The following is a 24,397-nucleotide window of genomic DNA, read 5'->3' on the forward strand; positions in this document are numbered from 1 at the left end:
CCCACCATCCAGTCAGAGCTGAAGAAGCTTCTGGGATGAGAAGCGAAACGTCTTCAAAAGAAAAAAAAACACGAAAGTCCAGTTGCCTCCTGAAAAAAAGCACCCTTGGGGACAACCGTGACCTGGATGACGGAGAATCTCCATAGACGTTTCTCCGCTCCCACTCCAGCCTCCGTGCAGGCTCTTTCCCCAATTCATGGCACCCACCTGGGAGAAGAGGAGGTAGCCACACTCATCGCAGGGCAGCATGTCATCCACCAGCACGGTGGTCCAGGTGCCATCTTTGCATAGCCGGACTTGGTAAGCCCCCTCGGAGCACATGGTCCGTGTGATCATAACTCTTTCCACCAACTCGGGCCGCTCTGCTAGCACTGCCAGCGCACTCAGGAACCTGAAAGAGACGGGCATCTGATGAAGATCCCTAACGGTGAGGAATACACTCATGAGAAGGCACCTTGGGGGGGGGGGGGTGCCCACGCTCCATCAAAGCTGCGTTTCCTAACCGTGGCTACTTTTAAGCCATGTAGACTTCAACTCCCAGAATTCCCTGGCTGTTCGGACCTAGGCTTCCCAAGAGCACGAAGCCGACTCCTCGTCCCGATAAAACCCCTTTTGTTTAGGTTAAAGCAGTGGTGGGTTCCTGCCGGATCGCACCGGATCGCGCGCTCCCTTTCGGCGCTAAACCCGGAAGTACGGTCTTGCCCCGCCCCTGTCGACGTGACGACGCTTGCCTGCGTTCCACCAGCTCGGCTGGGAACGGAGACGTTTCTCTGCTCAGCAATGTCTTCAGTGGAGTGGTGGCAGCCTGGCAGGCTGAGCCTGCGTCCCTTTCAGGCGCTCCGCTCCGCTGAGGAAACGTCTCCGTTCCCAGCCGAGCTGGTGGAGCGCAGGCAAGCGTCGTCGCGTCGACAGGGGCGGGGCAAGACCGTACTTCCGGGTTTAGCGCCGAAAGGGAGCCCGCGATCCGGTGCGATCCGGCAGGAACCCACCACTGGGTTAAAGGGAATTCTTCCCCAGCAAAGCCTTCTAAACTTGGCAACTTTTAAGATGTGGGAACTTCAACTCCCAGAATTCTGGCTGGCTGGGGGAATTCTGGGAGTTGAAGTCCACACAGTGTAAAGTCAGCAAGGTTGAGAAATGTTCTTGGCTATTCCAATTAAAGGCGATGGAAATTGTAATTGTGCGTCTCCCAAACACCCCAGTGAAGGGGGAAAAAAATGTAAATGTACTCTTTTCATTCTTGCAACATCTGCATCTCCCACAAACGCGTCGAGCAAGGCAAACGATTAAAAAACCCCAACTTTTTAATTCTTATTTGGTCCTTTTGAACCTGAGCTTGAAAACCACTCATGGGAAGCTGCAAGTGGGCCTCAACGTACTACCACCACTCACCCAGTGGTGGATTGGGTACGCCCCGGTATGGGCATACCGGTGCCTGCCCGCAGCACCGGGTACCGTTCCGGTACGGTGCTCTGGAGGGCCCACCCGCCCATCCGACGTCCTTATCTGTCTTTTAAACTCTTCGGCGCTTCCGTGCACAGTGTGTACAGCGCCTGCGCAATGCTCCGCCGAGCAGCTGGAGCGTCGCAGAGGCGGCGGTGGAGGGTAGGACGCATACGCGCGTTGATGTGGAGGATGCCGGGCTCCGTTGCAACCGTACCAGTTGCAACGGGATCCGGAACCCACCCCTGCACTGACCCCCAACGTTTCAGTCGCTAAGCAAGAGTGGTGCACTGGCCAAGAGGTGGAGCTCTCGCCTCGCAATCAGGAGGCAGGGAGGGATGCTAGTGTGTGTGTGGCATGTGGGTCCATGTAAGAAACACAACAGGCACATCTGCTCTGCGTTCTCTTACCAACAGTTTCCCAGGAGTCCCTGCAGGATATCTGAAGGTCGGGGTGTCCGGAAAACTGACCACTTGACCGACCGGTCTTTGAAGATGTTGCAGTTGATTTCGTGAGGCCTCAGCCACTGTTTGACTCGCTGCTGGACGCTGTCTCCTTCGGGAAAGCCAACCGACTTGGGGCCGGGGGGAAAGCTGTCATCCACGAAGTTCACCTTGTTCTGCAGGTACAAAGTTTAAGAAGTCACAAGGCAATTCCTGGATGGAGATGGAAGTTCTACGTAAATAAGAAGCTGAGAGGCAGGCGGACATTTGTGAGACCCCCCGCCAGTTCTTCCCTTTCCCAGCTACCTCTCTGTCAAGTTTCCAAAGGATGCCCTAATTAATTTACGAGCCTCGAGACAAAGTTCAAAAGAAATCCATTCATTTATTAGGAGCAACATTTTGGCATCTTCTTCTGCGGAGCCGAAACTGATTTCCGGTTAATGTCTCTGAACTTTTACCCCTGTCTCTCCTCTCCCCTCAGTCTGAGTCATAAATCACATCCACCAACGAGGTGCTGCAGCAGGCTGTGAACTTTGCACCTCACACGCCTGCTGCAGAAATCTCAGATCCGACTCGCGTTGAAGGTACGCATGGAATTCTCCCTCCCGTTTTCATGCCAACTTGATAGTAGTCATGGAAACGCTTTACAAGTTGACAGAATGATTGTCTATGGTCAGGATGGCGAACCTAGGGCATGTGTGCTACATGGGCACATGAGCTGTCGCCCCAGCTAAGCTCCACCGTCCATAGGGCCTCTCGCCGGCCATCTAATTTTCGGGACACTGCCATGCATGTGCGGGGGGTGGGGGAGCATGGCACGCCCCCCCCCCCCCCCGTAGCCCAGTTTCGGTCCCAGGAGGCTGCAAGGAGGCCTACTATGCCCAAAACGTGGTATGGGGTAGGTGGCACATGTACGTATGGGAAGGTTGCATGGGGAGGTGCACAAGCATGGGAGCTTGGGATGTGTGTGTGTCACACACGCATGTGCGGGGGGGGCATTTGCGCACACATTGCATTATACATGCACTGTCGCATATGCGCACGCATTCGGCACACGGCGACAAAAGGGTTAGCCATCACTGGTCAATGGGGATTCTCAGTCCAAGTCCTGGTTGTCGCAAAAGTGCTTTTTTTTCAAGATGCAACTGGACTTCCTTGTTTTTTTCTTGGAAGACGTTTCGCTCCTCATCCAAGAAGCTCCTTCAGCTCTGACAGGAGGATAGGGAATGGAAGGATTTGTACTTCTTGCAGACAGAGCTGGTCATTTGCATCCTTTTGGAGAGTCGTTGAGGCCACTTGGAGATTTGCCTGTGTCCTCAAGGGACACCTGAGGAGTGCAAACATTGTGGAGCCTTCTTGGAACTGCTGAAAAGGACTGGGTTGTGGAGTTGTGCTTTCGGCCCTGTGTGTCCCTTCACTGTTGAACACAAGAAAGTTCCACACTCATTTGCACCACTCAGGACACAGATAAACCTCCAAGTGGCCTCAATGACCCTCTAAAAGGACGCAAATGACCAGCTCTATCTGCAAGGAGTATAAATACTTCCATTCCCCTTAACAACACTTCACTTAGTGACGGTTGGAAGTTACCACAGCACTGAAAAAAGTGACATATCAACATTTTTCACACTTACGACCATTGCCGCCTCCTGGTGGTCACATTCACATGCTCGGAAAACTGACTCATAGTTATGACGGCTGCAGGGTCTCCCGAGGTCACGTGACCCCCTTTTGCGACCATCTGACACGCAAATTCAACGGGGAAGCCGGATTCGCTTAAGGACCGTGGGAGGAAAGGTTACAAAATGGGACAAAACTCACTTAACGGATGTCTCACTTAGCAACAGAAATTTTGGGCTCAGTTGTGGCTGTAAGTCGAGGACTACCTGTACTCAAGGAATCTCAAAAACTGTCACTTCCTCCAGTGCTGACGTAACTTCAAACGGTCACTAAATTAAGTCAAGAACTATCTGTATATGGAAGAATAACTATGGATGGGAAGGGGAAGGAGGAGGTGCTTCAAACTTCAGTCTCCTATATTGTAAAATATTTTTATGAATCTTCATCAATTATTATTTATTTGCATCTGTTCCAGATGCCTGTTTGCTCTCTTGGCTGCTCTTTCCATGGGTATTGATTTTACTGCACTTTTATATCAAATGTTCTGGATGTTTTGGCACACCAATCTATGAGCTTTATCATCCTCATCCTCTTTTAACGACCCTAAAATCCCTTGCAGGGTGGATTCAGGGCAACTGAATGTAGCTGAATGCTGACTGGCCTGATGCCCTTCCTGTTGCCAATGGGGAGGTTTTTTTCCCAGCAGATATATTCTCAGTGTGCCCAGAGAGAGAAATATCTGCTTCTTCCTAGGATCACAGCCTCCCGATTGAGCTTTATAAAGGTAAAGGTTCCCCTCGCACATATGTCCTAGTCGTTCCCGACTCTAGGGGGTGGTGCTCATCTCCGTTTCAAAGCTAAAGAGCCAGCGCTGTCCGAAGATGTCTCCGTGGTCATGTGGCCAGCATGATTAAACACCGAAGGAGCAGGGAGTGCTGTTACCTTCCTACCAAAGGTAGTTCCTATTTTTCTACTTGCATTTTTTAACGTGCTTTCGAACTGCTAGGCTGGAAGAAGCTGGGACAAGTAACGGGAGCTCACTCTGTTACGCGGCCCTAGAGATTTGAACCGCCGAACTGCCGACCTTTCTGATCAACAAGCTCAGTGTCTTAGCCCCTGAGCCACCCTCAGTATGAGCTTTATACTGAAACCTAATTGACTTTTTTTATTCGCTTAGGACTTGCAATAAAGGTGTCATTGCTACTGTGTTGTTGTTGTTTTTTCAGCCCCTATTTTTTCTTTCTGCTCCTGTTTTGATATTTATCTCACTGTTTTATTTTGCGTTTTTGCGCTAAACATCTGTTTTGATTTACTGCCTGCTTTATTTATTCCCTGATGATCGCTTTAACCTACTGTTTTAAACCGCAATCGTACGTTAATTGTAAACAGCTCGGAGAGCTCTTTTAATGAGAATTGCTGTAAATTAAAGTTGTTGCGTTGAAATAAAAAAAAACGGAGCAGTCTTTTAAATGACTAATGATAGCTCTGACCCCGTTTCTGGGTGCAATATTCTTAACGGAAGAGAGGCAAAGAAAGTCACCTTCGATGATCGGGGGCCTGAAAATCAGAGCTTTGAAGCAATTTGAGAATGTTTAGTCTTGAGAAAAAGATCACCGAAGGACATACGATGACAATTTTTCAAGACACAAAATGGGTTGTCAGGCCTGTAGTTATGTTCCTTTTAGGATCTTTGGCCTGCCACACTTTCTATTATTTCACTGTGCTGTTTCAGTAGTGTAGTAGTTGGGAAGGGGGAATAGAAAGGAGTAGAATTGTGGAATGTGTTGTTGTCATTCCTTTCTAGAAGCCCAAGGTCATCTTTTGTCTCCGCACCTCTGCACCTGACCGGAACCAGCTGGGTGGAGATGCCAGCGTGGCCGAAGAAGATTGGACCATGTGATGGATTGATGGGTGTGGGGATATAAGATCATGAACTTTCAACTGGGTGGAATCCCGGGAAGTTTTCAGATTTGGGATTTCACAGTTCGTTGCCAACATGTCTGTCTTATTAAATTGGAACTTTAAGGACTCCGATTTAATTCTGCATGATATTTGGAACCGGTTTTCTCTCATGCAGTGTGCAGGACACTGGTTGATCTCTGGGAGGCTTTTTGGAAGGGACCCTGGAGGTCTTCTAATCCAACCCCTTGCTGAAGCAGGAATCCCTAGACACGTGCGACCCACCCCCGTGCCACATTTTGGGCCTAGCAGCCTCGTGGAAGCAAAAATGGGGTGTTGGGGAAGGGGGGAGGAGGCGCACATGAAATCCTCTTACCTTCACTACCAGTTCGCTTTGCTCGCACGTGGCACTTTTTCCGCGTGCGTACGGCATCCGGGATGATGTCTGGGCAGGTGGATGGAGCCTCACGACACTGCCACTATGAGTTCGCCCGAACTTGGGCAAACTGGCAAAATACCACTTCTGGCCAGCGTCCTGGGGCCAAAAATGGGCTGCACGGGGGGGGGGGGGGAACGGCACCCCCCCCATGCTCCCATGTGCATGAAACACACACACACACATGCATGCATGTCTCCCGCATGTGTCCTACCCCCACATGTGCTTGATTGGTTCTGCTTCATCAATATAAATGGACCCTTTTTCCAATCAGCCTCCAGCCTCCGTTTTGTTCTCCCGGCTTGGAATCGAAGCAGATGGATATTTCAGAACCACCAAGCACATGTGATACTGGGCAGCTGACCAGTGGTGGGTTCCGACGAGTACGCCTTGGTATGGGCGTACCGGTGGCAGTTGGGAGCAGCAGTCACCGTACCAAACTGAGCCATTTGCGCCCGCATGAGCGACCTCCACCAAGTAGCTGGAACGTTGCAGGACAGTGGGTGTGTATGCATGCGTAGCACATGTGCCCGAGGTGGACCCCAAACCCCATCACAGCGTGCCGGTTGCGACGGGATCCAGAACCCACCCACCTCACTGCAGCTGACCCCATGGAGTTGAGAGTGAGGGGTTTTTATACCTTCTCCTGGGCTTTTCACTTGAGCTTCCTGTTCCTGGGCAAGAACATGTAGTTCATTTGGCTGTTGCCGATTCCTATGGTTGCTATATACAAATCCTAGGAATTTGTCTGAGCTAAGTTTGGTTGAAGTTTGGGCTGATGCAATGAAGGGAGTTTTTGGGCATTTCCTGTTGAGGCTGAGGGCTCAACCAAGTACTCAAATCTTAAAATTGCCAGAGTTGGGAGACCCGTGGATTAGGAGACCTCCAAGGTCCCCTTCCAGCCGTATGATTCTATAACTCTACGAATGCCTAGGTCACCGCCATTTTCCTCTCCCTGCGCTGCGCTGCACCGCACCGCAAAGGCAGGGGAGAAATCTCTTTCAGGCAGTACAAAGAATCAACCCGAAAATGGCAACTCCGTCATTCAGCTAGCAAAGGAAAGACCCCATGTGAGGGCCACCCGCTCTTTGCCAGCATCAGCTCCTTCTGAAGCTGGACAGATAGTAATTTTCCCCCCTCTCTCTGCCCACAGACGTCGCTTGATGTGGCTTCATTTGCCAGAGGCAATCGGAGAACTAAAACAGCCCTTGATCATTAAAGCCTCTGTACGGTTAGTTATTAATAAGTCTGGGATCTGGCTTCTCCCCAAACAGGCGAGGGGCAGGCAGGCAGGCGAGCTCTGAAAAGCTACGTCTGGCAGAGACGGGGACAGAGACGTGAAACGTCAATCCCAGGGATGGCTCAACATTTTGGTGCCGAGGGCCCAAAGTGCGCCCGTGCAAATGCGCACGAGCGCTGGCAAAACACAGAAATGCAACGCGAATTCCCCCATGCATGCGTGGCCGTCCCCCACGCATGCATCCCGCCCCCCCCTTGCCCATTTTTGACTTGCAAGTCTTTAACCATCGAGCCATTGTACCTTTACCTAGGAAACTAAGTAACGGTAAATGTTCCCCTCGCACATATGTGCTGGTTTTTCCCAACTCTAGGGGGCGGTTCTCATCTCCATTTCAAAGCCGAAGAGCCAGCGCTCTCCATAGTCATGTGGCCGGCATGACTAAACGTCAAAGGCGCACGGAACACTGTTCCCTTCCCACCAAAGGTGGTCCCTGTTTTTCTACTTGCATTTTTACATGCTTTCGAACTGATAGGTTGGCAGAAGCTGGGACAGGTAACGGGAGCTCACTCTGTTACGCAGCACTAGGGATTTGAACCGCTGAACTGCCGACCTTTCTGATCGACAAGCTCAGCGTCTTAGCCACTGAGCCACCCTTTAAAGGAAACTACTCCGGAGTAATCCTATGTGGTCTTCTCGGAGCCTGGCAATGTCAGGACAGGTAACCAAGCCAGAGTTGCCGTGTGTAAGAGCAATGTGCTAGGAGCAACCGCCGACAAACCAGAGCTGCGGGTGTCAACTCACCTCTTGGCAGAAGGTGACAATGTTCTCCCAGAGGGCTTTAGCCTCCCCCTCGTCCGTCTGCCGTCGCTTCTCCACGTGCATGCTCTCGCGCCGCCGCAGCGGCTTGATGCCCCTGCGCTGCGCCATGTAGACTTGAGCAGTATGGCAGGCGCCGCAGTGCTTGACCTTCAGCTCGTTGAGTAGTGTGCAAGCCGGGCACGCCCACTGGCTGGCGCGTTCGGGGGTGACCGGGGGCTGCAAGGGGAAGAGACGGGCTACTTTGCGGGCAGAAGGAGCACGGGTGCTGCAAGCCACACACCTGCCTTTGTCCGAGCCACATTCGGGACAGGTGGGAGCTGCGTCGGGCTGCAAGCTACGTTCCTGGAAGCCTTGCAATTTGGAGGCGCCGCAGGCTTTGCACTTCTGGGAAGCGTTGGGGTTCTTCAAGGTGCACTTGTGACAGGACCAGGTGGTGAAGTCGGGGCTGGAGGGCCCGCAGGGGGTAAAGCGAACGGAGTCGCCCGTCAGGTCGATCGTGTCGCTGCCCTTCTGGTTGCTGCAGGCCTCGCAGGCCTCGCTCCCCGAGGTGTTGAGCAGGGAACAGGAGCTGCACTGCCAGGGTGGCACGCTGACGTCCATCTCTTCCTCCAGCACGCTCAGCCGCTTGGTCGCCATCATTTCCTGGAAGCGGATGGCCTTCTGGACGGGGGTTGGCGGAGACGCTGGTTGGGAAGCTTCAGGAGCTGGGGGCTGGAGTTGCGGGGGAACCTCTCGGCGGCTACGAGGAACGGGGTTGTTTTGGAGACCCGGGGAGAAAAGGCTGAAGGCTGGCATTTTCTGGCTCTCTTCCTCCACAAGGACAGTGCCTTGGTTGGCGGCCGGGTGGCCCTCCGGAGTCTCAGTGGCGGGCGCGATCTGGAAACCGGCGGGAGTGATGATTTCAGGGACCACCAGCGCCTCCGGAGGGATCTTGGGCAGGGAGAGCTTGCGGGGGCCCCCGCAGGCCGAGCAAGAATTCGCGACGGGGGTGTTGTGGAGGGTGCAGCGTTGGCAGGCCCATCCCTCCTCCAGCTCTGCCTCCTCGGGGCTCTTCCCCCCCGAATCCTCAATGGGGCTCTCCATCTGGGGCATCTCCTCCTTGCAGTTGGCTTTGGGCTCTACAAGGACGGTGGGTTTCGGCAGGACCCCATTGAGGATTGGCAGAGGGGAGCCCCCGGGGCCGGGTTCGGGGGTGAAGGCGCACATCTCGCAAGCCTCTTTGCCCACAAAGTTCCGGAAGGTGCACCGGGCGCAGGCCCACTTCTGCTCTTCCACGCTCAGGCGCAAGATGTGGTTGAGGTCGGGCTTCTGGCGGGGGGCCTCGCAGATGGCGCATTGGCGCTGTCCCACGGGATTCAGGAAAGTACAGCGGGTGCAGGACCATTCCCGCACAGTGGCCATAGAACCAAAAGAGTGGGTGTGGCTGAAAGAGAAGAAAGGAGACGGCCGTTAGAGGATACAGCAAAAAGGATCCCATGAAGGAGGAGAGAGACATCCTAATCAATTTACTCCAAAGGTGGGTACCAGTGTTTCTCAAGGTAGTTCTAGACTCCCAGCAACTCCAGCCAGTTAGCAACGAGGGGGTGAATCAGTGGTGGATTCCAACCGGTTCGGTTCGGCTGAACCGGTTAGCGGTTTGGTGACCTGGGTCGGTGGAACAGGCATGGTTGGGGGTCACCACAACATGAGGAACTGTATTAAAGGGTTGCGGCATTGGGAAGGTTGAGAACCACTGCTCTAGAAAGAGTGCAGAGAAGAACAACCAGGAGGATGAGGGGACTGGAGGCTAAAACAGATGATGAACGGTTGCAGGAACTGGGCATTGCTAGTCTAGTGGAGAGAAGGACCAGGGGAGACAGGATAGCAGCCTTCCAATATTTGAAGGGCTGCCACAGAGAGGAAAGGGGTCAAGCTATTCTCCAAAGCACAAAAACGCCAGGCAAGGATAGAAGGAAACCGAATAAGGAGATTCAACCTAGAAATAAGGAGGAACTTTCTGACAGTGAGACCAATCAACCCATGGAACAGAAGTTGCCTTCAGAAGTTGTGGGAGCTTCATCACTGGAGGCTTTCAAGAAGAGACTGGACTGCCATCTGTCGGAAATGGTTTAGAATCTCCTGCTTGGGCAGGGGGTTGGACTGGATGACCTATACGGTCCCTTCCAACTCTGTTAATCTAATCTAATCAAGGACATACACCCAGCAAGTTCACACCCTCTAGCCAGCAGGTCCCATTGGAGAACATTCACCTGATCTGCTCCTCCGATCATCATCACATAAGGTGGCCGTCTACCTTCCATTCAGATCGCCCAATCTTACAAACGATGCCTTCAGAAACTACTATTCGTAATATTTAAAGATCAAAGGAAGACTGCAGCTCTTCGGAATGCAAAGCAGATTATTCCATGCTCAGCTATGGCTTCTTCTCTACCCATGTCTTTGCCAGAGGGAGCTTCCTCGGAGGAGGGGGGGAGGAAATCTGCTATTTATACTCAGAGGCTGCACGTGACATGACATGTCAAGGAGGGATGGAAGAGCTGCAAGACATATGCCTTTTTCCCAGGAAAGACTTCCCACTGTCAGCACCTCTAGAAGAGGAAATAATCCTCATATTCCACTGTAAGGCTTTTCAAGGGCATTTGCTTGATCAGGGCAAAAACCAGGAAGAAATTAAGCAAACTCCAATCAGCAAAATCCTTCTTATTATTCTTCAGTCGGAGTTAAGTGATGGCTCTAGCAAAATCGTGAGAGCAATCAACCAGTGGAACAGCTTGCCTCCAGAACTTATGGGTGCTGCATCACTGGAGGATTTTCAGGAGAATCTGAATAGCCACTTGTCTGAAATAGCATAGGGTCTCCTGATTGAATAGGGAGTTGAACTCCAAGGTCCCTTCCAACTCTGTTATTCTATTCTATTCTATTCTATTCTATTCTATTCTATTCTATTCTTCTATTCCACGAACCTATGGCACGCGTGCCACAGGTGGCACGCGGAGCCATTTGTCAGGGCACGCAAGGCGCTGCCCTGTCAGCTGGCCAGCGTGCAGGCGCGCGCTGGCCAGCTGAGTTCACCCTTTTTTTAAAGCCATTTTTCGCCCTCCCTAGGCTCCAGAGGCTTTATAGGAGCATGGGGAGGGCGAAAAGAGCCTCCCCCGCCCCCTCCGGAGGCTTCATGAGCTTCCCTGAAGCCTCCGGAGCACAAAAAACTGGCCCTATGGGCAAAACGTACGTTTGGGAACGGACTTCCGGTTTGCTCGGTTGGTCGTTTTGACTGCTCCGGAGGCTTCAGGGAAGCCTCTTGAAGGTCCCTGAAACCTTTGGAGCGCTTAAAACGACCCTCCGAGCAAACCAGAGTCCGGTTTGCTCAGAGGGTCGTTTTGACTGCTCCAGAGGCTTCAGGGAAGCGTCCTGAAGGTCCCTCAAGCCTCCGGAGGGGTTCCGGGGGTCTTGGGGGAGGCTGTTTTCACCCTCCCCAGGCTCCTATAAAGCCTCAGGAGCCTGGGGAGGGCGAAAATAGCATGCGAAAATGGGGGGGGGGGGTGTCGCACCTGTAGTGCACGCGTGCGCACTGGGGGGTGTCGCGCATTGCATTATGGGTGCAGCACGCCTGCACACGACCCCCCTGCGCTCCCCCCACTTATGGCACGCGAGCCAAAAAAGATTTGCCATCGCTGTTCTATTCTATTCTATTCCTCTTCTATTGACATCGCCACGGCGGTGCAGTGGTTAGAGTGCAGCACTGCAGGCTACTTCTGCTGACTGCCGGCAGCCTGCAATTTGGCAGTTCGAATCTCACCGGGCTCCAAGTTGACTCAGCCTTCCCTCCTTCCGAGGTGGGTCAAATGAGGGCCCAGATTGCTGGGGGCAAGAGGCAGACTCTGTAAACCGCTTAGGGAGGGCTGTAAAAGCACACTGTAAAGCGGTATGTAAGTCTAAGTGCTCTTGCTATTGCATTCCATTCCATTCCAATTTTCTATTATATTAAGCTTGCAAAAGGCAAATTGTTTCTGCCTAGGTGCTGGCATGCTTCTTTTGCAATGAAGTCTGCCATCTAGCTGAGCTATTTATCTGGAAGTCTTCTGCTAATTAAGTCTATTTCTGAACAGGGATCCGGAGAGTTGGACTCACGGGGAATGTGGTCAGGTGAGGGCTAAGGTGATAAATGGGCTCTCACACCTGTCAGCGCATGTGGGAAAGTGGGTGCTGGAGTCAGAAGTAGGTTGTGGCCCATGAATGGGAGAGCAACAGCCTTTGCAAACCACGGTGGTGCACGGAACGCATTTTGAGAATCGCCGATTTAACCATTTAAGATAAATTTTCCCTGGACATTTCCAAATGGTGTTTATAAAATGTGTGCAATCACTGAACGCATTGATTTCTTTTTTTTTTTAAAGGAAAATTACCTAGCAGATTAAGCCACCATAAAAGCAAGAAATGACATCTAATTTCCATTTGTGCTCCCGATGAAAGATGGCAACCTATAAAACTCTAGTTATTTCTGGTGCTTGCAGAAGAGAGAGAAATAATAATAATAAGAAGAAGAGAAAACGTACAGAAAAAGAAGCAAACTCCACCATCACCGCCATCCCAGCAATTTGAAAAAAATGAGAGAGGGGTTGCAATTAACTGTCTAACAGACACCTGGGCATTTTATGGCCCTTCGGCCACATCTTGCCCTTTGGCTGTCCCTGTCCAGTGCATGTGAGGTCATACACCGGACTTGGTGTTCTGACTGAGGCTCCCCGCAAAAGCACGAGGAAGAGTCCTGGTCCCGACAAAACCCCTTTTATGAAACGAATGTGAATTCCTCTCCTTCACCTCCGGGAAAGGCCTGGTAAACAGACTTTCAAAGGTGAATTTATGACCACAGACCTTATCTAGCTTGGAAAGCTGCCATGTAACTATTTTCCCAAAATGAGGTGCTGTGCAAGGAAAGACTGGGCACAGAGTCCCTGAGATTCACGGACAGATCTTCACACTCCTGAAACGAAGGAACAAATTGTTTCCTGCAAAAGCCCCCTCCCCTTTTGCTCCTCTTTTATTTCCTATGAGAGGGGCCATTCACCGTCCACCTGTGGCCTTACTCCCAAGTCTACCCTGATTACTTAGCTGTTCTTTTCTTCTGGCAGCTCTGCGCAGGCGCACACGGGGAACAGGCTCCAGCTGTTCCTCTGTTTCACTGCTGCCTAGTTCTGAAGGCAGCTTATCACAAAGGATTTTGTTATGGCTACCTAGCATCTAACTCCGTACAATCCCCCCTCTCATTTTCCTACAATAGAAAAGGCATAGTAGAATAATGGACAGTATAGCAGACCAAAGATCCAAAAGAAAAGATGGCTGCAGGCCTGACACCTTCATCCCCAATTCCCTTCTCTCCATCCTTCTTCCTGCGAGCGAGAGAGGGGGGGAAGGAGGGAGGGAGAGAGGAGGGGGGGTGGGTTCTAAAGGACATCTCTCTACCTTCTCATCTCCAGTTGCTCAATTACTTTCAAACCCCAAGGTGCTTCTGCCCTAGTTACAAGACCTTGCTGCCTGCCGCACGCAACTGACTCCATCAGAAGCGGAATGGGAAGGGGGAATCTCCACTCGGCCTTAGTCCTGGAAGGTCTAAGGAGCTCAGTCAAACGACGGGCACCCGAAGGGTCAAGACATCCGCTGGCAGCTAGCCATTATAAAGGCCAGATTATAGGCCAGTATCTGCCGAGACCTTCCTGCTGGTCATCAGCAATTTCCCGGCTTCTCTTTATTAGATCAACCTGCCTTGTACGATGCCAATCGTAATTAGCAAGGGGCAACAGACATCAAACAACCTGCTGATGAAGGCGGAAGGTTCGGCGCCATTCGCTTTGAAATCACAAAGAGGAAGAACGGCTGTTCTCCAAACTGGCTCTACTGTGATGGGCTCCAAAGCGAGCAGGCCAGTCTCACAACTTCTCTGACGTTTATCCCGTGTCCTGGTTACCATAGATGACTCATTCAACGGCTTATTAAGGGTTCTCCAAAATGGGATCATGGATATTTATAGAGCTGTTGGGGGTATTGTGATCAAGAGGGCAACCTATGGAGGATCCTAAGCTCTAGCCTTAAGGAGATCCCAGCTATGCAATCCCCAGAGTAACCTTTTCCAAGTTTTCCACAATAAATAAAAGTTTTCCACAATAAATAAAAGTTTTCCACAATAAATCATTGACCAGGATGTTCAACAGAAGTCTCAGAGCTGTAGCCATAATACCTCTGGAGAGTTTGTGTGTGTGTGTGTGTCGTGTGTGTGTGTGTGTGTGTGTGTGTATTTGTAGATTTTCACGGGTGTAGGTATGCTGGTCGTGTTGTATTCGGGTCTTTCCCCGTGTAATCTTAGCCGCTGGCATGGGCCACAACAGGTCTGTCTTAGGCGTTTGACTAAGTTCAGATTGTCGCTTATCAGCCCTCTGAGTTTAATGCAAGTCATTGATTGATTGATTGATTGATTGGGTTTGATTTCTATAGTCAGCCGAGGATTTTGGGCAGCTCACCATTCAAAACATTCTATTAAAAATTTTAAAAACATTGAAAACCCTTTAAAACAGTAAAGAGCGTTAAAACAGTTTTTAAAAAAAACATTAAAACGTCTAATCCGTAATCATTGCCGGTTCCTTTGGAGACAATCCAGATGTTTTGCCATTCGGCTACAGATGATGCCCCCACTTGAATGTCCTCTCTGCCTGGTACTGTGGGTGGGAGCAGTCTGTTGGCATCAGGCCAGACTTGGCTCAGGTGAATTGCTTAAGGAATTGTTGCCTCCAAAAGTTGTGGGTATTCCAACACTGGAGGATTTTAAGAAGAGATTGGACAACCATTTGTCTGAAATGGCAGAGAGCAGGGGTGTCAAACTCAAGACCCCGGGGACTGCAGCCACCCTGGAAACAGCGAAGGACTGGCCTGCGGTACCTGTGCCAGCGAAAGTGGGGCTCGGGAGGGATGCAAACAACCCGCTCGAGCCCCATTTTTGGTGGCAGAGGATGCAAGAGGCCGTCGCAGCCAAAAACGGAGCTCGTTTTCGCTGGCAGAGTACTTGGGCCTCCACAGGCGCCCCCAACATAAGTGATGTCACGCTGGTGACACCCATCCTGGCCACACTCACCCCGGCAAAATCAAGCACACCCCTGATGCGATCCTCAATGAAACCGGGTTTTACATTCCTGGTATAGAGTCTCCCACTTGAGTTGGACTAGAAGATCTCCAAAGTCCCTCCCAACTCTGTAATTATGTTAAATATCACCTGCAGTTTCTAGCTTCTTTGCAGCTATAACTGCCTTACTTCCCGACAACTTGGCCTATGAGATATATCCCTACGGAAGGTATTCCGCTACTCCATATTACTCGGACATGTTTTCCCACGCCATTAAAAGCAAGGTAATGGAGCCCTGGTGGCGCAGTAGTTAGAATGCTAATTCTGCAGACTGCCAGCAGTTCGATCCTAACCGGCTCAAGGTTGACTCAACCTTCCATCCTTCCGAGGTGGGTAAAATGAGGACCCAGATTGTTGGGGGCAAGAGGCTGACTCTGTAAACCGCTTACAGGGGGCTATAAAGCACTGTAAAGCAGTATATAAGTCTGAGTGCTATTGCCCTTCCTTCCTTCCTTCCTTCCTTCCTTCCTTCCTTCCTTCCTTCCATCCATCCATCCATCCATCCATCCATCCATCCATCCATCGATGGTACACCGTGGTTAGAATGCAGTATTGCAGGCTAATTCTGCCAACTGCCAGCAGTTCGATCCTGACCGGCTCAAGATTGACTCAGCCTTCCGTCCTTCCGAGGTCGGTAAAATGAGGACCCAGATGGTTGAGGGCAAGAGGCTGACTCTGTAAACCGCTTAGAGAGGGCTTTATAGCACTGTGAAGCGGTAGATAAGTCTTAAGTGCTATTGCTATTGCTAAGCATCTTCTACAACGGACAGCAAATTAGAACATCTCTAGCCCAGTTCATGCTTTCCTTTGGATTCCCAACTGGCACTGTTCAGAAAAATAGACCATTCCCACAAGCAGCTGTTTGCCAGTACAAATCAGCTCCCAACATATTGTCAGTAATGATTACTCAGTACATGAGGAAGGACATACCACGTTGTCTCCAAATCTTCCCGGAATCCCAATGAGAATTCCAACAGCTTTCCTGGAGTTCAGCTTTGCTAAAATTCACAGCCGAAATCTCCAACATGAACCTCGTCAAGAACAGGGCAACAGAAACTTGAAAAGAGCCCAATTCACAGCCGGTCTACATCCATCTGAGAGGTTCAAGGATTTCTGAATGAAACGGGAGCTTTTCCTACGTCAGTCCCATTTTAGACACTAAACGTTTCCTTCCTGTAGCCACCCAATTACGCTTTCGTGCGCAGGAATTTAGAAAACCAGAGTCTAAAAATATGCCGCAGAGTTTAGTTGGCCCCTGCTAACAGTAGTGGAATAATTTTCCAAGAATCTGAGGGTCCTTCCCAATTTTCCCTCATTCGTCCAAGCTGTTTTGTTCACTTCTTTTCTTTGCTTCACTTCTAAATTAAGTTCTGCTTTTCTGAAAATTCCGTAGCGTAGTTCCCTCGCATTGTGAATGCCAATGATGCAATCTTTAATTTTACAGAATTCCCCCCCTTTTATTTTCCAAATTCTGGGAGATGGAACTAAACTTCACTCGCTGCCAAAACAACAACTCCCCTGTTTCCCCGAAAATAAGACCTCCCCGGATAATAAGCCCAATCAAGCTTTTGAGAGCATGCCCTAAAATAAGTCCTCCCCCAAAAGTAAACCCTCCAGTAAAATATTTCACCGCATGCGCAGCCGGTTTCTGCCATTTCTGGGGGAGGGAACATGCCCCACACACTCCACACGTACCTGCCATCTATGTGGAACGGCCTCTCGGGGGCTGCTCCCGCAAACCCTAGCTACTGCGCCCGTTCTCTTAGTGGCGGCCGCAAAAAGAGTAGCAAGCCCAGGGATGCTAGGGCTGGCAAGAGTGTGCCAGAAACAGAGACAGAACTTCTAGCCTTCTCTAGATCAGCTGATCTGCGGGCCGTGGGCCGAGGTTAAGGGGCCTCCTGCACCTCAAAAATAATAAGATCTCCCCGAAAATAATGCCAAGGTCTTATTTGGGGGGAGGGTTCAAAAGAAAATAAGACCCTGTCTTATTTTAGGGGATACGCGGTACTTCTTAATGAAGGAGAAGAGACAGCGATGGAGGCAGAGATCATTCAAACCTTCTTCTGCCCAGTTTCTGCAGCTTGGCTTTGCATAAATCTGAGATAAATCTAAACCCCGGTGAATCACCAGAGCTAAACAAACTCACATGTTAGAGGGACGGCATGCTAGAGAGGCTGGGGAGAAATAAAAAAGGGGAATGAATCAGCATGCCAGTGCCAAGAGAAGGGCCTGCAGTCTGTTAAGCCTTGCTCCCCCCTTCCCCAATTGCTGCCATGGCTGAAAGAAATAAAAAATAAAATAACCCAGGGGAAAGACGCTCACTTGGCATTCAAACCGTGGTTCTACGTCGTTGCTTCAAAGAAACCAAGAACCCAAACCAAGTTTGGCTTTCCCTGGACGGCTGATCGGCTGCCATGATGGAGGACAGCTAAGCGGAAGGCCCAGCTGTGAAAAATATGAGTCAGTTATTGAGAAACCAGGACACTGAAAACAAGGCTGTCATTTGGGCTGGTAGGCATCTGCCCCCGTTATGTGCCACGCTATTGTAGCTCTAAAACGAGGAGATCTGGAGATCTTTAGTGGTTATGTTGGAGCTGGACCACCCCCAGCTGACTGTCTGGGAGGGTTTGGGCCAATCCCTTTCCCCCCCTACTTTAATTCAAAAGACTGTAGTGGAGAAAATAAAAACAGGGAATGATTGTTATGTGTAATATTAATCAATATGTTGTGACCTGCCATGGGCCAGTGGAGCTGGCAGGAGATTCGGACAATGAGGAGGTTGGGGAGGAACCTGGGCCAGTCCTGGAGTCTGGGGAAGGCTCTGTTGAGGGCTCTGTGTCGGAGGCAGGGAGGGGGCCAAAGCCGTATGCCAGTTATCAGCTGCCTTCGTAGTCGGAGATCAGTGGAGCAGAAGAACAGCTGGAGCCTGTTCCCAGTGTGCGCATGCACAGAGCTGCCAGACGAAGGGAACAGCTAAGGAACAAGGACCAACTTGGGAGTAAGGCCACAGGTGGACGATGAGCAGCCCCTCCCATAGGGAATAAAAGAGGAGCAACAGGGGAGTGGAGTTTGCAGGAGACAATTAGTTCATGCCTGCATTCTTGCCAAATATTGCAGCATCTGAAAGATATCGGCCCGGCCACTCTCCAAGCCTGATAAAGATCGCTAATTGTGAACTACCTTGAAAGACTGTGGGAAAGGAAAGACTTTGCTGGAGAGGAATTCACTGTAAATTAAATAAAAGGAGTTTATTGGGACGAGGACTCGGCTTCGTGCTGCTGGGGAAGCCCAAGTCAGAACATAACATTTGAGGGGCTGCCACAAAGAAAGAGGAGTCAACTTATCTTCCAAAGTACCAGAAGGCAAGACAAGAAACGATGAATGGGAACTAATCAAGGAGAGAAGCAAACTGGAATGAAGGAGAAACCGTCTTAACAGTAAGAACAATTAACCAGTGGAATGGCTTGCCTTCAGAAGTGATGGCTGTTTCAACACTGGAGGTTTTTAAGAAGAGATTGGAGAGCCACTTGGAATGGCATAGGGTCCTCTGCTTGAGTAGGGGGTTGGACTAGAAGATCTCCAAGGTCCCTTCCTACTCTGTTATTCTGTTATTCTATTATTCTGGGTCAACTTATTTTCCAAAGCACTAAGGAAGTCAAGAAACGATGGATGGAAACTAATCAAGGAGAGAAGCAACCTGGAATTAAGGAGAAACTTCCTAACAGTGAGGACAATTAACAGGGAGGGAGGGAGGGAGGGAGGGAGGGAGGGAGGGAGGGAGGGAGGGAGGGAGGAAGGAAGGAAGGAAGATTGATTTTTAAGAAGAGATTGGACCACCATATCTGAAATGGTATGTGGCTTCCTGTTTGATCAGTGGGTTGGACTAAGTGACCTCCGAGATCTTGCAAAACAGTGAAATACACATTCAATTGGAATATTCCACAAAGCGAAGAAAAAGCCCATTGTTAGCAGGAAACAGGTTGAGAAGTTGTTCTCGAATTCCACAGCAAAGAATTTAGGCAAAGAAGATAAAACATGATAGATTTTTGGCATGTTTCAGCCTTTTGGACTTGAAGAATGCCAGGGATTAAGATGTTTTTTTCTTTCTTTCATGTTTTGCTTCACCTTCCGTGGGTTTTAAGATTTGGTTGCGCCATTTTAAGTGTGATTGTCTTGGCACACCCACCCAAGAGTCAGGTTAATGCGAGATGGGCGGCCATAGAAATGTGTTAAATAAATAAAGGACTTCCTAGGAATTTAACAGATTGGCATTCATTTGGCACCCAAGGCTGCCTCGTAAAAAAAACAAAAACATTACTAGCCATTTACAGTTGCTAGTTTGCGTATTTCGAATGCGTGTCATTAATACGACTTGCACAGCATTCTCTTTGGCAAGGCAAACATGCCAACACATTTAATCCTCGTTTATTTTCAGAAAGTTCCTCGGCTGCCAAACGTGAAAAATCCTTGACAAACTGTGAAATCTAAAAATTCAGACTCTTTCTTTTGTTTATCTCATGCAATACTCGCTTTTTCGCCAACAGTAAAATAGAAAGGAAAGGAGAGACGTACACACTGCCCAGGGTCCATCCCAAGTAACTTTTTAAATTTGGGACATTATCTGTCTCTCTAAAAGGTAAAGGTTCTCCTCGCACAAGCGTGCTAGTTGTTCCCGACTCTAGGGGGCGGTGCTCATCTCCGTTTCTAAGTCGAAGAGCCAGCGCTGTCCGAAGACGCCTCGGTGGTCAAGTGGCCGGCAAGACTTAACGCCGAAGGCGCATGGAACGCTGTTACCTTCCTACCAAAGGTGGTTCCTATTTTTCTACTTGCATTTTTTAACGTGCTTTCGAACTGCTAGCTGGGCAGAAGCTGGGACAAGTAACAGGAGCTCACTCCGTTACGCGGTGCTAGGGATTCAAACTGCCGAATTGCCGACATTCTGATCAACAAGCTCAGTGTCTTAGCCACTGAGCCACCACGTCCCAGTAAAATAAAAAGGAGAGGACATTAAGGAGAGATGTAGCACACTGACCACAATCCATCCCAAATAGCTTTTTAATTTATCTGTCTATTACCAGGTCTTTCTATTCCATTATAAAATATTAACAGATGCCCTATTTATTAAGACTTAGAAGAAACTGGGCTTTGGGTGCAAGACGGGTTCTGGAAATGCGAACATAATGCAATAAAAGAAACAAATTAAAAAAAACAACCCCACTGCAATAAAAGATAGTTCAAAACACTGACATTATTGCCGTGCAGGAAACATATCCAAGATTTTTTGGGGTGGTACCAGATTTCACTCGGTTTTAATTACAGAAAATGTGTTTTTGATTTCCCTCCCCTTCCTTTTTAAAGGAGAAGAGAACGTTGGTGATATTCTCAGAAGTGGAATATGCTCAGCTCTTATTTGGTTAGTGGTGGCACGATGGTCCTTGTTTCTTTCGCTAGAGAATTCTTTTTCTCTGGGGGTTTTATAGCTTCCTTTGCTGCAATTAAGTCCCAATGGGAGAGAGAGCTAAAAGAAACTTCTTCCAGGAGTTTGAGGGGCTTTTTTTCAGATGGTGGGGAGGGTGGGGGGGGGTTGTTACAGCCAGGCAAGCAGCCTTTAGTGATGAAAAGCTCCGCTAACAGAAAACGGGAAGTGCACCAAAGGCCTTTGCTATGCTTTAGCAATAAAGGAATCACAAAAGAAATTTGAAAGAAATTCTCAAGCATCCTGGGAACAGCCTTAAAAAAAAAACTCAAACAGGTCCTTTGATGGCAGAGGAAGAAAACGTTGGTAATGTCGCAAAGGTAATTAAAGCCTCAAGAAAGCAGGCGTTCGAAACCCCAGTAGAAATGCTTTTTAGGAAGGAAGGAGGGAGGGAGGGCGGGGGGGAAGGAAGGAAAAGGGAAGGAAGGAAGGAAGGAAGGGGAGAAGGAGGGAGGGAAGGAAGGAAGGGGGAAGGAAGGAAGAGGGAGGGAAGGGAAAAGGAACCAAGAACCGTACTTTTCGGAGTATAAGATGCACCGGAGTATAAGATGCACCAAGGTTTGGAAGAGGCAATTTTAAAAAAAACGTTTTTGCACTCTGCAAACCTCCCCAAAGCGGCCCGTTTTTTGCAAAAACAGGCCCATTTATTTATTATTATTTTTTAAAAGGCATGAATAGCCTTTAGGAGGCTTGAAGAGTGCTTCTGGGGGGTGGGGTGGGCCAAAGACAGCCCATTTTTCGTGAAAACGGGCCCATATTCAATCAAACAAATTGCATGCATAGCCTTTAGGAGGCTGGGGGGGAGGGGCAAAATTGAGCAAAAAATGGGCCAGGTTCCCCCCCACCGTAGAGTCTCTTCCTAGAGTGGCGTCCTTTTTCCTCTGCTGATCGGAAGTCTGGTTCTCCCATCATAGAGTCTCCTCCTAGCGCGGCGTCCTTTTTCCTCTACCTGCCCTAACCGAAAGTCCTATCAATTGTGGAGCTGACTGGCGACAGAGCCACATATGGCTCCAGAGCTGCAGGTTGCCGACTCCTAAGCCTATCAGGCCTCCTTGGGCAGTCCCAGGACTTCAGGCCGTGCCTAGCAAGCCACCTACACCGGCTTAACAAATCTCCTGCTCTCAGATCAAATGTTCTCTCTCTCTCTCAATTGCTGCGAAGCAAAAGAGGCCATTCCCCCCCCCCCCACACCCAGTTCAAAACGCATAAAGCCCTTAAACCTCCCTTTCTTGCTTTGCTCGAGTGCAAAAAATCAATGGCTCTTGTTAACAAGGTATAAAGCCGGAATCCTTTGGCTTGCCAGAACCTTCAAATGGAAATCTCTATCTTGTTTTGCCTTCCAGCAGCAACTCAACCCTGCAGGCATGGGCTCCCCGGCCCCTTCCGCCATCTCACAACTGGGCCCTGGATCAAAGAGAGCCAACTTTGCGGCGAGGGTCATAGCCAGAGCCCCCCCCCCCCCCCCCCCCCCCGGTCTCTCGCTGGCCTCCCAGGTCCATGGTTGGCTTCGTTGACTGGGGATCGTTTCGGGTTTCAAACTCATCTGGCAGGAGAAACCGATTCTGTCTGCTTTAGACAACAAGACCTCCGTTTATTTTTGAAATAGGGTTTTGATTCTGTAGCTAACTTCGGGCTCGAGACGAGGACTGAATTTGCATGGCGCATGGCTTAATCGTAGCCTGTTCATTAAACTATATTTGAGTTTGCATCACACAGTAAGCCATAAATTTGCAAAGCAAAAGAGGCCAGCATCACAAAACACACATTAAGAACCAAAGGAAGCATATGATGGCTTAAAATAAGGGTAGGCAACCTAGGATCCCTTAGCTTCCTTTTCTCCCCTTAAAAACAGCTTTCTACAATGAAACCATAGTGGCTATCTTAAAATATACCGTATTTTTCGGAGTATAAGACACACCGTAGTTTTTGGGGAGGAAAATAGGGGGAAACATTTCCTTTCATTCACATTCACCTCTTAGCTTAGACCAGGTCAGCCCGCGATCGATCTTCAAGCAGCGTGTGGGGCCCCGACCGTCGCTCTTCATGACGTGCCTGTGGAGTGACAGGGCCTGAGCAGGCCATTTCTTGAGTGGTTGTCATTGCAGGCCAGCAAGTCAGCCGAAGCACCAGCTAAGAGGCCACATTGTGATGTCACCAGTCTCCCTGGGCTGTCTTTGAAGCCAACTCAGGCTACTGCTTTTGAATTGACTCAAGAGGGGACAAAGTTGAGCTTCTCACCAGACCTGCCAAGTTTCACAGTCCTCACCTTCTCCTTGAGAGTTAAAGAGTCGTTGACTCCTCTAATATCGGCGAGATTCATACAACGACACCAGGAAACCAGAACGAACAGGATAGCGTAGCTCAGGATGTGAGCCAAGGGGAAGATCTCAAGGAAACAGACCAAGATCTGAAGAACAAAAGGACGGGATCAAGGAGTGGCCTCTTTCCTAATTGCTTGAAGAGACCTTTGGATGCTAGTCTTCAACCTTATGTTTGGGTTAGAGTACTTCTCTACAGACATAGCACAGTTTTTCTGGCCCAGGCTTCCTTAAAAAGAAAGAAGCAGAGTCTTGGTCCTGGCAAAACCTCTTTTATTTACACGACTGTGAACTCCTTATATTCACAGTCAGCAAAGCTTAGCAAACAGTCTTTCATAGGAATGTTATCAACACGAGTATTATCTCACTTGGAGAGCTGCCAGATAACTAGTTTCCAAACGCAGGGCAAGGCAAAACTTGGCACAGAGTCTCTTATGGTCACAAATGGAATTTTCCACTCTTGAAACAATCGAAGGAACAAATTGTTTCCTACAAAAGTCCCCTCCCCATTCGCTCCGCTTTTATTTCCTATGGGAGGGGCCAATCACCTCCAAGGTGTGGCTTTACTCCTAAGTCGACCCTGCTTTCTTAGTTGTTCTTGTCTTCTGGCAGCTCTGCGCATGCGCACACTGGGAACAGGCTCCAGCTGTTCCTCTGCCTCACTGCTGTCTAACTCCCTCTCCGCCTCTGACACAGAGCCCTCGTCTGAGCTTTCCTCAGCCCCCAGGACTGGCCCTCCCCAATGTTCCTCTCCAACCTCCTCACTGTTCGATTCTGCTGCCAGCTCTGCTTGCTGCCGGCGGGCTACAATACAAAAGCTCTCCTTCAAATTCCCATCCTTTAGCCTTGAATTCCAACCTTAATGTCAGGCCTGCCCTCTTCAGCTTCTTCGCTTTGCTGACATCCTGCCATAAAATGCAAGTGTGGGAGGGAGGGAGGAATTTGGGGAAGTAAAGTTCTGGTTTGGGGATGGGGAAATTAAAAGGAGGAGTGGGAGACAAGCTGACAAAAACCAGAGATGTCAAACTGGAATAAGCCAACCGCCAAGGATACATGGCCTGGGAACAAAATGTGAAACTACATCAAGAAGCACCAAATGTCAAACCAGTTCTCAAAACATCAAAAAGGAATACTATTGGACACTGATGAACCGGTCAAGGGGAGAGGGGGCCACGGAAAGGAGGGGAAAAGTGTAACCTTTGTGCAGGAATACTCAAGGTCTAGCTTTACTTTCACTGCAACTACTTAACTTTTAGTAAAAGAACATTTCCCTTCAATCAAATGGAATCGAGAGTCTCTCTTTCCTAAATGCCTAAGCTGGGACAGGTCTGACACCTAATCTGCATCTCCAATTCCTTCCCTGGCTAGTAGTTTTTCTTGAACAATTCTATACATTCCCACCTGCCTCTTTCATGACCCGGGGACAAAACCAACAAGACATTATTCTCTGTTTTCAAATACGAGTTGCATCCCTTTTCCTCTTTTACGTGAACGTTTCACTAATGCAAATATCTGAGTCACGAACTGCATTATAA

The 24,397-nt window shown here is 49.6% G+C and overlaps 2 protein-coding genes across 6 annotated transcripts in view; one reads left to right on the forward strand and one right to left on the reverse strand.

The window, feature by feature from the left end:
• The window catches only part of ABCA3 (ATP binding cassette subfamily A member 3), a 392,707-nt gene that overhangs the window by 346,352 nt on the left and 21,958 nt on the right, over positions 1–24,397 (forward strand). The gene's annotated exons all lie outside the window — the stretch shown is intronic.
• CAPN15 (calpain 15) overlaps positions 1–24,397 on the reverse strand; it is a 100,938-nt gene that overhangs the window by 15,491 nt on the left and 61,050 nt on the right. For 4 of the 5 annotated variants that reach the window (XM_081965893.1, XM_081965894.1, XM_081965891.1 and 1 more), the window contains 3 exons: positions 7,883–9,323; positions 1,854–2,062; positions 208–391 (listed from right to left, as the gene is read on the reverse strand). In XM_081965893.1, the coding sequence (XP_081822019.1) occupies positions 208–391; positions 1,854–2,062; positions 7,883–9,301 (1,812 nt within the window). In that variant the 5' untranslated portion in view covers positions 9,302–9,323. Of the gene's footprint in view, positions 1–207; positions 392–1,853; positions 2,063–7,882; positions 9,324–15,998; positions 16,088–24,397 lie in introns of those variants that run through there. The other variant, XM_081965895.1, reaches the window with a different exon arrangement.

Source organism: Natrix helvetica (assembly GCF_964273705.1).
Source record: "Natrix helvetica genome assembly, chromosome: 13".
Taxonomy (NCBI): Eukaryota; Metazoa; Chordata; class Lepidosauria; order Squamata; family Natricidae; genus Natrix; species Natrix helvetica.